The following is a 16,144-nucleotide window of genomic DNA, read 5'->3' on the forward strand; positions in this document are numbered from 1 at the left end:
GGCAGTTTCATAACATCCATACCTTATATTTTATAACGAAATAGTGTGCAAAATAATTCAAATAAAAGTAGTTTTTGTTTTGCACAACTACATTAGCCTAAACCTGACTATTCTGCTTCCCAAACTTGGAATTTATAAGTTTGTGTAACCCAAAATGTGTAATTAATGGACAAAATTGTGCTGCATCTTGAATTCAAAGTGACCAGGATTACCTGCTGAAAGTTTAACGAAGTCGTGCTGGCTGCTCATCTGCCTTGATTTCTGCCCCAAAAGGCGAATTGTAGGAGAGAAAAAGATTCAACCTGACATCCCACCATAGCTGTCAACTTACAGATTTGAAAATAAGGGACCAGCAGCCTCGAAAATAAGGGATCAGCAGCCAAAATAAGGGATTTTTGGTGCACAGGTATGTTCATCTTCTGAGCCCCTCCGAGCCAAAGGCAGAAAGCCCAGCCAGCAGCCAAACAAAGCCTCAAGCGGTGGTTCCCACAGCGCAGCAACCCAGCAAAGGGGATGCAGCAAGGAAAATCACCGTCACCTCTCTGCTGGGAAGCACTGAGCAAAGGCGAGTCCCCAGGCAACATGGCCGATTTGATTGGCACAAGGCATGCAAGCTCCATCCCCCGGTCGTTCTTAGACTCCTTATTGGGTGAGCAATGCAGCCAAGCAACACAGTTGGAGCCTCCCTCCTCCCTGGCCGGCAGGGAGGGAGGGAGGGAGAGGAGCTGCTTCCTTTGAAACCCGGGAAATTTAAGAGACATCATCAATAAGGGACAGCAGCAGGACACAGCACTAGGATAAGGGATTTCCCCACCAAATAATGGATGGTTGACAGCTATGCATCCCACCCTAATTTGCTCACTTGCCCACCTCATTCACAGGCTTCTGACTAGCACCATCCTTTGCATTCCCCAAAAACTGGGAAGAGTACTCTCAGTCAACTGAGCATTGCATATGAAACATAATGATGTCACGACACCATCCCAAACCTAGTTCAGAATAAGGCAAATATTTCCCAGAACACACTTTCTTCCTATTTGCATCTTGGAAGTGGAGAGGGTTGCCCTTTTGGCTTAGTCCTCCAATTTAATGTTCTGTCTTCCTGCAAGTGATAGCATTAGCCGTTAAACATGGAATGCCTCCCTAGCTGTTAAGCTTCTCGGTCCATTGCCTCGCAGCAAGTTCTTAATAGGGTATTCTGGAAAGCGATATGACCTGTGCACATCATTACGGCGTAGCAAGTGGAACCCAAAATTGGATTTAGCCTGCCGTCATCTCCGCTAGCAAATTGCTGTGTGTCCCTGAGGTAAGCTTTTACAAACAATTTCCCTCTTACATGTGAAAAATAGGGTTGCACTGTGCTTTGAAGTTGGGAAATTAAAGGTCTCTACGTTACCCAGAGTTAAAGGTTATGATGGGATTGTTACTGTGGTGCATATGCTAAAGACTTTGAACAATAGATTACTGGATTTCATGGGGCCATAGGACTCTAGTTTTACTCTTCTGCAACTTTAGGTAAATAGTACAGTGGTACCTCGGGTTACATACGCTTCAGGTTACATACGCTTCAGGTTACAGACTCTGCTAACCCAGAAATAGTACCTCGGGTTAAGAACTTTGCTTCAGGATGAGAACAGAAATCGTGCTCCAGCGGTGCAGCGGCAGCGGGAGGCCCCATTAGCTAAAGTGGTGCTGCAGGTTAAGAACAGGTTAAGAACAGACCTCCAGAATGAATTAAGTTCTTAACCCGAGGTACCATTGTAATAGGATGATTGATTGGTAACCATAGCAGTAGCATGATCAATAGAACTTCAAAAGTGCTTTTACTGGGATTTCTCCCATAACTATTTTTATGCAGCAAGATTTAAATACTTTTGCCCTATCCCTAAACCTCAGGATTGCTGTTCATTTTTTTTAAGCATAATTTGGAAATTTTTGTAATGATGCAGCAGTAACTGTTTTGAAATGTTGCACACCTGGACATATTTCAATACAGTTCTTAAATTGTCTTGCTACAGCTGGAAAATTTGTACGACTTTGTATTTTTTAAAAACCACATGCTCCCCAGGAACGTTAAAATTAGCACTCATACAGACAGGCTTTATTTGTAGCTCTGTGGAGTTGCTTTCGAAAGGTTAACACAGACTTGAACAAGTTCCTGCAGTAGCCACCAGAGGTTACCCTTGACACTCTTGCCTGTTCCAAAATTCCATATTCTGGCAATAAGGGATTTACAGGCTACACATGTTTACGTGGAAGTTAGTCCTACTGCGTTTGATGAAGTGTGTTCCCAGTAACTGTAGAATCGCAGCCTTAAAGCCTGGAGCTCATTTGTGCATTTGCAGTGTTTGTAACATACACCCTAATGGTATTGGATTGAAAATTTGTACAAACTTGCAACATATATGAACAACTTGCGTATAAATGCAGGCTTTCCATGGACAAATTCAATGATATTTGGAATCCATTCTTACAAATACTGTAATAGGTTAAGATCTGGTGAAGTACAATAACAACCTTGTAAAATATACAGTTTTGGGTCCGCCCCCTTTGTTTTCCCTTTTGCACGGGTTCTGATTCTCGCTTTCTCTTGTTTGTTTGCATCTCACTATGTTTGGTACCACATATAGTTATGTACTTTTTGAACTTTCAATAAAGATGTTACAAAAAACCAAACCCTACCCCCTAACGGTGTTGACACAAACAAAAACATTGTGAGCAGTGATCATCCAATATCTCCGATGGTGTGTGTGCCTGTGTGGAACAGAGATCTGCTCACAGATTTCCCCTTCTTCTCCTCTCCCCTGTAGATCCCTCTGGGTTCCCAACATCAGAGCAGATTTTGGGGAGCGCAGAGAGCTGCAAGGAGGAAAAGGGAGGTCCAAGCAGAACTCTACTGATCAGCCCCATAATCTATGAATCTATGAACAAAATCATCCATAAACTATTGACAAGAGGGGCAGATGGGGCTCATCAGCCTGGGAACGCAGCTTATCTAGGAGCTGTGGAACCAGCCAATTCTCTTGATTCCTGCAACCCCTGTTAACTTTGTTGGCTCAGTTTTCCCCTGCCTCATATCCTGGGGGCAGCGAATCACAAGAGCAGTCGCCAGCAAAGATCACGATGCAAGAAAAGCCATGAAGCCACCCTTATTTCAGACATTGCAATGTATCTGTATATTGTGATGTTTAGCTGGTGATACATCACAATGTTGGAAACCACATATTGCCCAGCCCTAACCTTGACTTTGAGCCAACTAAAACATTCAGTAAACAACATACAGTACAGTTTTTCCGGGATAGTACTTCTACAGTCTGGGTGATGGAATAGTTTGAGTGCTCCTCCATGTAGGAAAGACGCTTCCACAAAAAAGATACCACATTCTGAGCTAGAGAACCTTTATCCCTCATATTCTAGCTTTCCACAAGGAAAGGACATGTTTAGATGCACTGCTTTCTACATTATGGATGAGCACTATGTCTATGAACCTAGCATCCTCCTGGGATGGCATGCACTCGCTCCCCTTTCATTCTCCCACAGTTAAGAGGAGTTCAGAAGTGTTTGCTTCATCTTTCAGTGAAACACAGTGTGTCATTTAATCCAAACTGGGAATTGTGGTTTAACAAGTAACTATGGCTAGTTTTAAAAAAGTTGGCTTTTTTAAAACCCTCCTGGTCAGGTGGGAAGAGGAGTTGGGAGTGTCTGTGATCTCAGGAAGAGGCTAGGCTCCTTCACAAAGTGCTAAATCCAGTTTCGGTTTATTTGGCCTGTAGCCCATAAACATCAAATGTAGTTCAGGGTTCTGAAGACGACCACAGCAGGGAAAACGCACAAAAGACATGCACAAAAATTGTGCCTTTTAAAATAAGAACGTAGCAAAAGCCCTGGACATTAAGAGTATAAAATAAAAGAGCAGCAATAGTTTTAAAATACAGACACCGTAGGGAAAGTTTATGGGAGATAACCCTATAAAAGTTACAGCTTATTCAAGTAGGTTTGGAATGTTTCTAGAAGAAATGTTACTGTGGTTAATTTATATTTCTTTAATTTAGCAATGAGAAGCATTGTTATTTTTTTGTTTTAAAATTTATTTTATTTAACAACTATTAAGTATAGGAAAATGTGGACTAATGTTTCTACTGGACCACTAGACAAACTCTCAAATGCCTAGACAACCTCATAAATTGACGTTTCACAAATACCTGCCTGTACTCTAGGAATAGTTAATGTTGCCCAATACTGAGCATGTCAATAATCACTATGAGGTTGCAGATCAGGGGTGGGGAGTTGGATCCAGCCAGTAGGCTAGGTTCTTCCCCATATAACCTGCCTTGGCAGACCCCTTAGGCAAGTGGACAAATTTGCGCGCCCCAAAAAACTGTCACCTGACATCACTATGACTACAAGCCCTGATTGCCTACACTGGAATTGTGCTTTGTAAAACGACTCACTGCCCTATAATGACAAAATGGAAACACACACAAAGGTTCCCGATTGTGCATTGGCAGTTGTATCTCCACCTGCCCCTTGTTAGATGTCACATATGACATCAGGTTTGGCCTCGCAGGTCAGATGGGAACCCATGCCAGCCCAATAAGGTCTGTGAACCAGAAGTCCTCCACCCCTGTTTGTAGACCGAGGTAGAGGGGTGAGCAGACACATTTTGCAAGAGTGAATGAATTTTGCAAGTTAAGTTCTAGAAGTCTCTGTTGGTGGGTTTTCTAATCCTAGTGGAAGAAGATAGGTTGTGAATAGCCAGAGGTGTTTAAAAGGTAAAGGGACGTCTGACCATTAGGTCCAGTCGTGACCGACTCTGGGGTTGTGGCGCTCATCTCGCTCTATAGGCCAACGGAGCCGGCGTACAGCTTCCGGGTCATGTGGCCAGCATGACTAAGCCACTTCTGGCGAACCAGAGCAGCGCACGGAAACACTGTTTACCTTCCCGCCGGAGGGGTACCTATTTACTTGCACTTTGACATGCTTTCGAACTGCTAGGTTGGCAGGAGCAGGGACCGAGCAACGGGAGCTCACCCTGTCGCAGGGATTCGAACCACCGACCTTCTGATCGGCAAGCCCTAGGCTCTGTGGTTTAACCCACAGCGCCACACGCATCCCTTAAGAGGTGTTTACCTTTGTTATTAACCAATGTGGGCCAAGAACAAGCATAATTCTTAAGCAAAACCAAGGACAGGTAGCCCAAATCCATAGAGAACAAATGTCTGCTTCCAGTTGGAGAACAACATTGCAAACCCATCTTAGCATAGCACACAAAATATATTTATCAAAAAAAGTGGTTTGTGTCACCTCTGAGGATTTATTAACTTCCAAGATCCAAACCTGTATGCTATATGTAACCTTGGTAACTATTTTGGTTTTATACACCTTCAAAACTGAAGGTATATATTGACCCCCTTTTGCACTGCAGAACCTCAGTAGTGTAGTGCAGCTAGAATATTCAGTGCACCTGATACAGTTATTGTGAATCTTAAGGATGAATAGACTAGATAGCATTTCCAGTTTTTAACTTGTTCTAAGTATTCTAGTGCAAAATGATGGTTTCTAGCCCCAAGGTGCATACAAACATGCAATCACATCTGTAGTCTCAACTGATACAGTCCCAGCAGGGTTTGACCAGATGCTTCCCCCCACCACCGAATATTGGATCAGTTGGTTCAAAAAAGAATTTCCTTGGGTGCCAAGATCCAAGTTTAGGGCAAGAACCTTTTGGTAAGAGAACCCCAGCAGAGATTTAAAATCACAAAATATGCAGCAAAGTACAGCATGACAATAATAGGCTGTAAAAACTTCCAAGTGAGTTTCAAAACTGTTCCCTTTAGAAGTTCCTTCCAAAGTTTCCTTCTTCCCCCGCAGCATAGGAAAAGACACATCTGGTAAGTTAAAAATGGTTTACTTACAAACTCTTCAAAGGTCAGATTCATGTGCTTTCCCATGCATCAGTCAGAAAAGTTGCACAGGCACTAAAAATGTAGCTTTGTTGCAAAGTGGTCAAAGCCCCTAAACTATTGGTATGGAAACACAAAAGAGGCTGGTGAAAGCCATGCAGCTGAGCCAGAACGACCTGCTCAAACCTCACACACAGAACTCACAGGTAGAGGCTTCATTACCTATTTCCTCCCAAGGTAAGAGGAAGTGACATAGCTAAGCCTTGCAAAGCAACTTACTCTATGGTATTAACCCTTTAATATATTAAATTGACTTAAGGAAACTATATGAAGCTGGTCATTCTACAGCAGGCATAGGCAAACTTTGGCCCTCCAGATGTTAGGGATTACAATTCCCATCATCCCTAGCTAACAGGACCAGTGGTCAGGGATGATGGGAATTTTAGTCCCAAACATCTGGAGGGCCAGAGTTTGTCTATGCCTGTCCTACAGAATCAGGTTGTTTTTTTAACTTACTAGGTTTCCATGCCTTCTCTGCATGCCATCCTATCTTTAGTAAGAACACATTAACAAGAAGCCGCTAATTAATATACAAAGGCCTCATCTGCACTCTACATTTAAAGCAGTATTGTACCACTTTAAATAGCTATGGCTTTTCCCAAAGAAATGTAGTTTTAAAAAGGGGGGGGGGTGCCTGGGATTGTTGAGACCTCTATTCCCTTCATGGAGCAACAGTTCTCAGACTGGTTTAACATTTCTCTTTCTTCATTATGTTTGAGTTGTCTGTATTCCAGCCACATTTTTAGAGTCCTTGTATAGCTTGGAAGCATGTGAGGAGGGGGGGGCACATTGTTGCTATGTGATCCAGCAGCCTTGCTCCTACAGCTTCCAGCGTGTGAGGCTTTTTAGAGCTTGGTGAACGTAACCCCACCCCTTGGGGCAGTCCTGTTTTTTATTTATATGTCTGTGGTCCAACTGAGTTCAGATGGAGTGCTGTGTGTGTGTCGGGGGGGGGGAGATGAGCTGGAGTCATGAGGCTGCGTTGCTCCGAGTGGTTTTAATCAGCAGCCCGTTAGGGGAGAATGGAAAACGTTTGACAGGGCTAAGAACCAAGTAAGTAAACATAACTTTGAACTCCGAAAGCTGGAAAGAAAGAAAAAAACTTAACTGAGGGAAATCTAGCCTTTCGGCTTGTTCAAAACCAGATGAATTCTCTTTGAGAGAAGGCATGCACATTTGCCGACAGGAAAAGGGCAATTTAAAAAGATCTGGAATGAAGGAAACGGTATTTTAAAAAGCAACAGAAGGGAGGGGGGACGTACGAGGAAATCTGTGGTGCTTTTTAGCCGTACAAAGAACACCTCATAATTTTTAACCTTTCGCTTTCGCGAATGCAGTTGTTCAGCTGGAGTTTTGTGGGATAAACTTTCTTCCAAACGGTAAGATTCTTTCTGCCACTAACTATTTCAGGATGCTGAAGTCTGCTCCTTCCCAACCCACACGACGTACGTACGTGTCACTTCTTTCTCTTTTCCTGCCTCCTCTCTTTTTGCACAGGTCGGGGACTGCTTCCTGAAGGGCCGTTTGTCGTAGTCTGTTTTGCTTCGGAGACCTCGAACTTCTCGCCGGCTGATGCCATGGGAAAACTCAAACCCAGAAGTGATGGAGAGCACTTCTGTTTCCCCGCGGGCAAGTCACGTTTCTCCCTTTATTTCGCGTTGATGAAGAGTAGCCAGAGTGACTCTTCCTACAATGTGGAAACGGGACAACATTAGAAACCTAGGGTGGCCATGGCTTGCCGGCAGATTCTGCCTGGCCGGAGGTGGTGTCGACTTCGCCCGTTCCTGGTGGTGCTGGTGCTGGCTGCTTGTCTTTTCTACCAGACCCTGACACCCTTAAGGACAAGGAGATACATCTCACCAGTTAGCAATGGAGTTCTACCAGACAAAGTGGTTTCGGAGTTGGTACAGCACAGGAGGTACAAGGAGATCTCCGCAAGGCAAGCCCGTTGCTTGCTTCCTTCAAGCAATCTACAAGGACGGAAGGAGGTAAGACAAGTACAGAATGAAAAACTGGCTTAGAAACTGGAGGCACATTTCTGGCAGTCACAGCTAAAATTAACCTTCAAATAAGCAGAGATGGATCTGCTTGCTAGCTAAGGTGAATCCTTGGCCCTGTTATATTGTCTAGATGAGGTTGTTCCAAAGCGATGACCCCCCTGGAGGGAAACTATGGGCAAATATGTCAGATTTGTTTTTCTCAGTTTTTCAATCTTAAGTTCAGTTCTCTGCATCAGTTTGCTTCAACAGCAAAAAAAAGTCCTCATAAACATTCATCAGCATCTTAACGTGAACTTTTCCTAACGTACGCAATTTTGCAAAGCAATTTTGCCAAACACAACGTATTTTTGTATGTTATATTCCCTAACATATCAATATGTATGCATACTGTACTCTAGCATGCTCATCTTTGTACTCGTGACTTGGCTGTGGAACGGCATCACAAAATTCAGCAACTTGCACATTTTGAAGGAGGGCTGCGATCCAGTTCGCATATTGTTTCTGGAGTGCAAATTGGGCAGCTTCACCTTTTGATGTGAACCGAATCGCATTCCTGCTCCATCCCTGCTGAAGCACAAAGAGCATGGTCAAAGGAATTGGTCCAGGAAAGGTGGATGGGCTTACACAAAAAGGACATATAGAATGGGGAGAGGCAGAGGGTACTTCTGAGATGGATGTTGACTCTGGGATGGGTTCTCCTCATGCATGCATCCCGCAGCATCCATACAACATCCTTGGGATCAAATGCTATGTTTCTACATGTCCTATTTAATATAGATCACTCTTTCCAGGAGAATCTGATAAGTTAAACAAAATCTGTTGCCAACCATTTCTGAATGACCCATTTACGATATTAAGCCCCCACATCAAAGCACCTAGAGAGAGGGGGAAAGTGCAGTTGCCCAGTAGCAATCGTGGCAACCCAATCTCGTTGGGAAATGAATGTGGTTCTGCGTCGTTTGCAGTAAATGCATAGCTGTCAACGTTTCCCCCTTTTTAAGGGAAATTCCCTTATTCTGAATAGGATTTCTCACAAGAAAAGGGAAAAGTTGACAGCTATGCTAAATGCATAACAAGAAACCCAAAGTCCTGTGAAGGCAAAGGCAACAGTAACTCCGGGCACATCCCGTAGATTTGCATTTATCTGTTATTATCCTACTTTGCTTCTTCCAAGACTTACGGCTTCAAATCATATAGAATATGTCAAAAAGAAACAGGGAGATGAAGGTTGGGAGAAGAAGGATAGGACTGCGTATCAAATAGGATAAAGGAAGCAGGGAACAGTAGTGATCATAGAATGCACTGTGCTATCCTCTGGCCACAGGAAGTGGTCTACATAATAATATCTCTGAGTGTTTACCAACCACTTTTCGTACATTTTAAACGCTTCCTCCATAATCATAGAACTACTATGATGGAATTTGCTGGGTAGAGAATTTCCTTTTGACTCAGTAAATATATAATTATTCCCATTCCAGGCCCAAGTGTGTTTGCTCAGAAATAATTGTGTTGAGTAGGCCTCACTGCCTTGCAAGTTCGTATAGGATTGTTGACTTAGCCTCCAGTAAACCCTATCCCGAAATCCTGCTTACGCCTCATTGCAATCCTTTGAACAGATTTGGATGGCTAACATAGTGCTAAGCTGATTTGCTATGTACCCTCCAAACTGGCCCTCTCATTTCAGACCAAAAACAATTTGAATGTTCTGATTACAAGGACCTCCAAAATGTTGCTGCATCCTGGACTCTGTCGTTGCATATCATGGAAGCAGACTCCCAAGACTACTGAATTTTTTCTCTCATCTGTATGCTGACCTATTACCTAAAAATATGATGCTGTCTTCAAAGTCCAAGCCATTTGATGCTGGCATATTAGGGAGATTGGACTATTTTTCTTGCTTGGTTCATTGTGTTCTGGAACAGCTAACCTGACCTACAAGCATAACAGAAAAGGGTGCACACCCTCCAACCTTTCTCCAATGAAAATAGGGGTGACCTATTCCGTTGTTGTTGTATTTTATTTATACCCTGCCCATCTGACTGGGTTGCCCCAGCCACTTCAGGCAGCTTCCAACATATATAGAAACATAATAAAACATTAAACATTAAAAAAACCTTCCCTATACAAGGCTGCCTTCAGATGTCTTCTAAGGTTGTATAGTTACTTGTCTCCTTGGCTTGGAGGTCATGTAACTCCATACCTTCCAACATTTTTCCAATGAAAATAGGGATGTCCTAAGGAAAAGTGGGATACTCCAGGATCAAATCAGAAACTGGGAAGGCGTCTGTAAATTTGGGACTGTCCCTGGAAAATAGGGACTCTTGCAGGGTCTGAGGGTGGGAATGAAAAGAAGAGGGCTAAACCCAGTCCTCCTAAGTTTGTATCACCCACAATTCCTTTCTGTAGGCCCTAATGACCTGGAGTGAAATGGTGCTCCATCGGCCTGAACTAGAGATTGTAGGGATGCATGAAAATAATAGTGAGTGGTGCTCTGTATTTATGGTTCTCTCGGTGGTGGTGGTGGCAACTCTGGTGGGCTTCTTCTTCTTTGGCTATCACTTGTAGCCAAATAAGATCATCTTCCATAAAAAGGGTTTTAAAAGTGAGTCCGTAAGTGACTGTGGAGGCCAGTTCTGGATCCACACATCCTCCAGAGTGGGGACATAGGTATCCAGGCAGGAGTTGATCATAGTGAGGGTTTGCCAAGCATGCCTTCATCTTAGCGTGTTTCTTCCCTTTCATCCTGAGTTCGAGCATCTTCTAAACCCATGACACCTTTGGTAAAGGCTGTTCTCCAATTGGAGCACTCTCAAGCCAGTGTTTCCCAGTTGTTGGTATTTATACTACATTTTTTTAAAGATTTGCCCTGAGAGTGTCTTTGAACCTCTTCTGTTGACCACCAGCATTACGCTTTCCATTTTAAAGTTTGGAATAGAGTTGTTGCTTTGGAAGATGATAATCAGGCATCCGCACAACATGAACAGTCCAACGAATTTGATGTTGAAGAATCATTGCTTCGACACTTTGAAGCAGTGTTGAGTGTCTGGTGGGCTTCTTGGTACACAATTGTTGAAATACAGTGGTACCTCGGGTTACATAAGCTTCAGGTTACATACACTTCAGATTACAGACTCCGCTAACCCGGAAATAGTGCTTCAGGTTAAGAACTTTGCTTCAGGATGAGAACAGAAATTGTGCTCTGGCAGCGCAGCAGCAGGAGGAGGCCCCATTAGCTAAAGTGGTTCTTCAGGTTAAGAACAGTTTCAGGTTAAGAACGGACCTCCGGAACAAATTAAGTACTTAACCTGAGGTACCACTGTATCCTGAATGTGTGCAGTTATAGGAGATGGATTCCTGTCTGTTTGACTGTTGAGAAAAAGAGAGTTCTTGTGGATTAACACACGATTTACTCATTCAATACAGTGGTACCTTGGGTTACAATCACCTCGGGTTTCAAACACTTCGGGTTACAGACTCCGCTAACCCTCAGGTTAAGAACTTTGCCCCAGGATGAGAACAGAAATTGTGCAGTGGCAGCGTGGCGGCAGTGGGAGGCCCCATTAGCTAAAGTGGTACCTCAGGTTAAGAACAGTTTCAGGTTAAGAACGGACCTCTGGAACGAATTAAGTACTTAACCAGAGGTACCACTGTACACTGTTATCGCATCCTTCCTCAAGGGACCTTAGGGGGGCATACATGGTTTCTCCCCAGTTTTGCATCAAGAATGTGTGCTGGTTAGACTGACAAACACTGGGACTGGCCTAAAGTCCCCCAGCGAGCTTCATGGCTGGTCGAGAAGTTGAACAAGGGTCTCCCAGGTCAAAGCCCAACACTATGCACAACACCACTTGGGCACTGCAAGTTAGTTTTCCTCCAGAGAAATAATATAGTTTTGGCAGAATGAAAGCTTGTTTACTACAGGGTGTGGTGTGCATAACTGAGGTTTTCTGCGCTGCTAGTTTGCTAGTCGGGCAGCTATTTTTACACACCAGCTAGTCTACACAGTTGGCGTATTTGTTCAAAAGCTCTTACATTACATCTTGCACTTGGGGAGATAACACAGCAGAGGAAAATTGGAATAGTGTGACCCTCTCTTCCAGTAAACTTTTAAAAGTTGATCCGCCCCGTCCTCAGTGCAGTGACCTAGCCATATGATGACATTACATGCTATTAAATACTGGATTTTACACTTTCTTTCTTTCTTTGACAAGCTCCAGTACTCCAATGATCTACGAAACAGCGTTAGGAATTTTATGGAGTTCAGACACAAAAGTCAAATGATAGGGCTTTTTTCCAAGTGACTTCCAAGGTTAATTAGCACAGTTTCTTGTCCCCAAATTGCCCTCAGGAGTGCATGTAGAGATCAGCAGTATTTCAGAGCTGCGTGCAAGGCCGCTTTCAGGTTCATTAAATGATTTTCTGAAAAGCAACCGTGACAGCAAAAAGACAAAACTTTGAAGGAATAATCCAGATTTAGGAATGTGCTTCCATCTTTTCCATTGGATTCAGAGGCTCTAAAGTGTGGCCAGAGAATATTCTATGTTTTCCACATCATAGTATTTGTTTATAGTTCCTTTGTGTGTCAGAAACAACCACTTGTCCTTGAGTTACCCACATTCCAGCTGTGCTGAAATATTTCAACCTTAGCTATTTGTTTGATCATAGTTATGAAGTGAACAACCTCTTGTGGCTGTAGGAGCTATTTTCCTGGTGACATTTGTTAGGAAATGTGGCGACGGCTCTTTAAATTAAATGTCCTGCAGACCATTTCTCTGATTACAAACAAATCTATGTCATGACTATAAATAAAACAGTCTTGTCGCCCCTAATTATTGGGCAGCTTGCATCTAGAAATTGCTCTGTAATCCAGATATAGCTTCATCTAAGGGGTGGCTGATAATTCAGATCCGCGCTTTTTTCTGGGGGTACACAGGGGTATGCATACTCCTAAACATTTTGTGATTCTAAGTTTGGCTTCATTGAGGGGCAATATTTAAATATGAGTGGGAAAATGAGAGTACCCCTAAACATTTTTTTTAGGGGGGGAAAGCACTGATTCAGATATCCTTTTGCTGATTTCTTAGTCGCAGGTCTGAGTGTAATTTGATGACATAGTTGTAAGCAAGTATGGCCAAATAATGCATCTAGAATGTTCTTCTTTGATAGTATTTTATCACTTGTAGATTTTAAGACGCTTGACAAAAGTTTGTTCCTTCCAATAATTTTGAACCCTTTTAGGGCAATATACACACCTTAGCGCCGTGGTGTTGAACCTGTGGCCCTGCAGACGTTGTTGAACTCACAACTTCCACCATCTCTGACCACATAAATACATAAAGTTTCCAATATGCTTTTTTCTGGGGGTACTCAGGAGTACACAGTACTGTCACCTTCCCCCTCCCCTAGCTATAGATAGATAGATTAGATAGTAGATAGATAGATGATAGATAGATAGATAGATAGATAGATAGATAGATAGATGATAGATAGATAGATAGATAGATAGATAGATAGATAGAGATAGATAGATAGATAGATAGATAGATAGATAGATAGATAGATAGATAGAGTGGCATTTAGAGTAACAACTTAAAAAGGAGAATACATTGGGGCTAGGAGAGATCCCTGTCTGAAATTCTGGAGAACCACTAGCTAGGTGGACTAATGATCTGACTCAGTTTACGGAAGTTTATGGAAGAGATTCCACAATACACAACATGACAAGGAGGCATAATTTTGCCCTGGTGTGTATATTTAGGGACAAGGCCTGGCTTTGGTATTCATCCTCTTTCCTGTTGCTGAAATATGAACTTCAATTACAGTAGGTAGTACATTCTTTGTGGCTAGCCCAGATTGACCTACACTCCTGTGGGAACTGCAATCAACCTAAAATAGGGACAGCTGAATGGAGGACCAATTTAGAGTCAACTGAACTGAATATTTGTAGCTGTGCAAGTTCTGAGCATTCAGAAGAATGGCTGATCTTATTGTTTTAAAAGTTGGACGAAATCTATGCAGTTCTTACGGCAAATTTATTTATATTTGCCTTCAGACTTCGAAGCAGTGCTTGACCATAAGGCAACTAAGGGAGGAGAGAGGTTGGAAATTTAATTATTTACTACATTCATATGTATTTATTTATTCTATTAAATTTATATACCGCCCCTCAACACAAGATCTCAGGGTGGTTCACAGAACAAAACGCAAGATAAAACGCAATTCAATAATTAAACCAAAACAACAAAACAATAACCCCCCCTTCCCGCACACACATTTAAAAGGCTATTAATAGGGGTCAAACATATGTTGGAAATGTAAAGAAAAAGAAGGGACTTTTTACCATATGTGGTGGGAATGTAGAGAAATTTAAAAATTTTGGGAAATGATATATAATGAATTGGAAAAAAATGTTTAAAATGACATTTATAAAAAAAGAAGAAGCATTTTTGTTAGGGATTGTAGGACAAGACCCTGCCAAGAAGAAAAAAGAATTTATTTATGTACGCTACAACAGCGGCAAGAGTCTTGCTAGCACAACGATGGAAGAATGAGGAAATCCCAATGAAAGAACCGTGGCAAGAAAAGCTCATGAGTTATGCAGAGTTGGCTAAATTGACATATAAACTGCGTGATAAGGACAACTGTGATTTTTAAGGAAGAATGGGAACTTTTAACAAATTATTTAAAAAGACAACAAAATGAACTTGACTCCTTGGCAGGTTTTGAATAAACGTACACAAATTTATTTGTTGATTATATGATAGATAATTTCATAACATGCAGAGAATAATATGTGCAGAGAAATCAGAGAGAGGAGCTGAGGGAAGTCCTTGGTGGGGGGATTGAAGGGGGGGGGGAAATAACGTATGGTTTGATAATTTGTTATGTTGAAATTGCTTAATAAAAAATATTTTAAAAATAAATAAAAATAAAAGGCTATTAATAGGATATTAATTGGTCAAAGACCTGGTTGAAGAGGAACGTTTTCACCTGGCACTTAAAATATATAAAATGAAAGGACCAGGTGAAGCTACCTGGGGAGAGCATTCTACAGAATGGGGAGCCACTACAGAAAAGACCCATTCTCTTGTTGCCACCCTCTAGACCTCATGCGGTCCACCTTTCCTCTAAGGAGCTCAAGGTACATGGCTCTCCCGGCTCCATTTTATCTTCACAACAACCTTGAGAAGTAGGTTAGGTTGGTAGGTAGTGACTGGTCCACAGTCACCCTGCAAAGTTCATAACTGAAGTAGAGATTTGTTTTAGGGCAGGCTTCCTCAACCTCGGCCCCCCCAGATGTTTTGAGACTACCATTCCCATCACCCCTGACCACTGGTCCTGCTAGCTAGGGATCATAGGAGTTGTAGGCCCAAAACATCTGGAGGGCCGAGGTTGAGGAAGCCTGTACTAGGGTATCCCAGCTCGTAGTCTGACACTCCAAGCATTTGTTTTTTTGAAATCATTTTTATTTGATTTTACAAATATAAGTTTATAACAATACCAAATACATATCCATACACTGAGATTTCTCTGAATCTCGAGACTTCCCTCCCATCCCCCCCATCAGTCCTATTGTCAACATTTTCAACTGCATATTATTTCATAATCTATATTTTGCATCCATCCACACTACCCATAGTATTTGTTACGTTACAAGTGAGATTAAAATCCTGCTGATGTATTCATCTGCTTACAGTGGTCTCCTAAATAACTTATAATTTTTTCCAATTCTTTTAAAAAGTTTTTGTCCTCTTGGTTCCTGTACTTTCCAGTCAGTTTTGCCATTTCAGCATATTTTTTTTTTTTTATAAAGATATTTATTAGGGTTTTTTATAAAAAATACAAAAATAATAAACAACATTCCTTTTGTCTTAACAAATTTTCAAACCTTTTTGGACTTCCTCACGTTTCCCGTTCACACTTACATTATCAATACATTTTTCCAAGCAAATTATCATGTAATTTATAATCACTCTTTTAAATGATAAATAACAATTCTTCAGCAATTTTTGTTTTCTAAAATCTCACTTATCTTCCAATTCAAATCCAGATTAGTGATGGCCAGTTTTTTATAATCAAGCACCCTTCTTAACATTCCACCAAATTACAATATTTTTGTAAATAAATCTTAAATTTCCTCCAGTCTTCTTCAATCTTTTCTTCTCCCAAGTCTCGGATTCT

The 16,144-nt window shown here is 41.9% G+C and overlaps 1 protein-coding gene across 6 annotated transcripts in view; it reads left to right on the forward strand.

Moving 5' to 3' along the window:
• The first annotated feature begins 6,858 nt into the window (after positions 1-6,858).
• CPED1 (cadherin like and PC-esterase domain containing 1) overlaps positions 6,859-16,144 on the forward strand; it is a 133,425-nt gene continuing 124,139 nt past the window's right edge. For all 6 annotated transcript variants that reach the window (XR_014555341.1, XR_014555342.1, XR_014555343.1 and 3 more), the window contains exons 1-2: positions 6,859-7,016; positions 7,461-7,951. Coding sequence is in view for 1 of the 6 variants with exons in the window: in XM_083699068.1 (XP_083555194.1) it covers positions 7,694-7,951 (258 nt within the window). In the remaining 5 variants the exon portion in view is untranslated. The remainder of the gene's footprint in view (positions 7,017-7,460; positions 7,952-16,144) is intronic.

This window comes from Podarcis gaigeae (assembly GCF_964106915.1).
Source record: "Podarcis gaigeae genome assembly, chromosome: 10".
Taxonomy (NCBI): Eukaryota; Metazoa; Chordata; class Lepidosauria; order Squamata; family Lacertidae; genus Podarcis; species Podarcis gaigeae.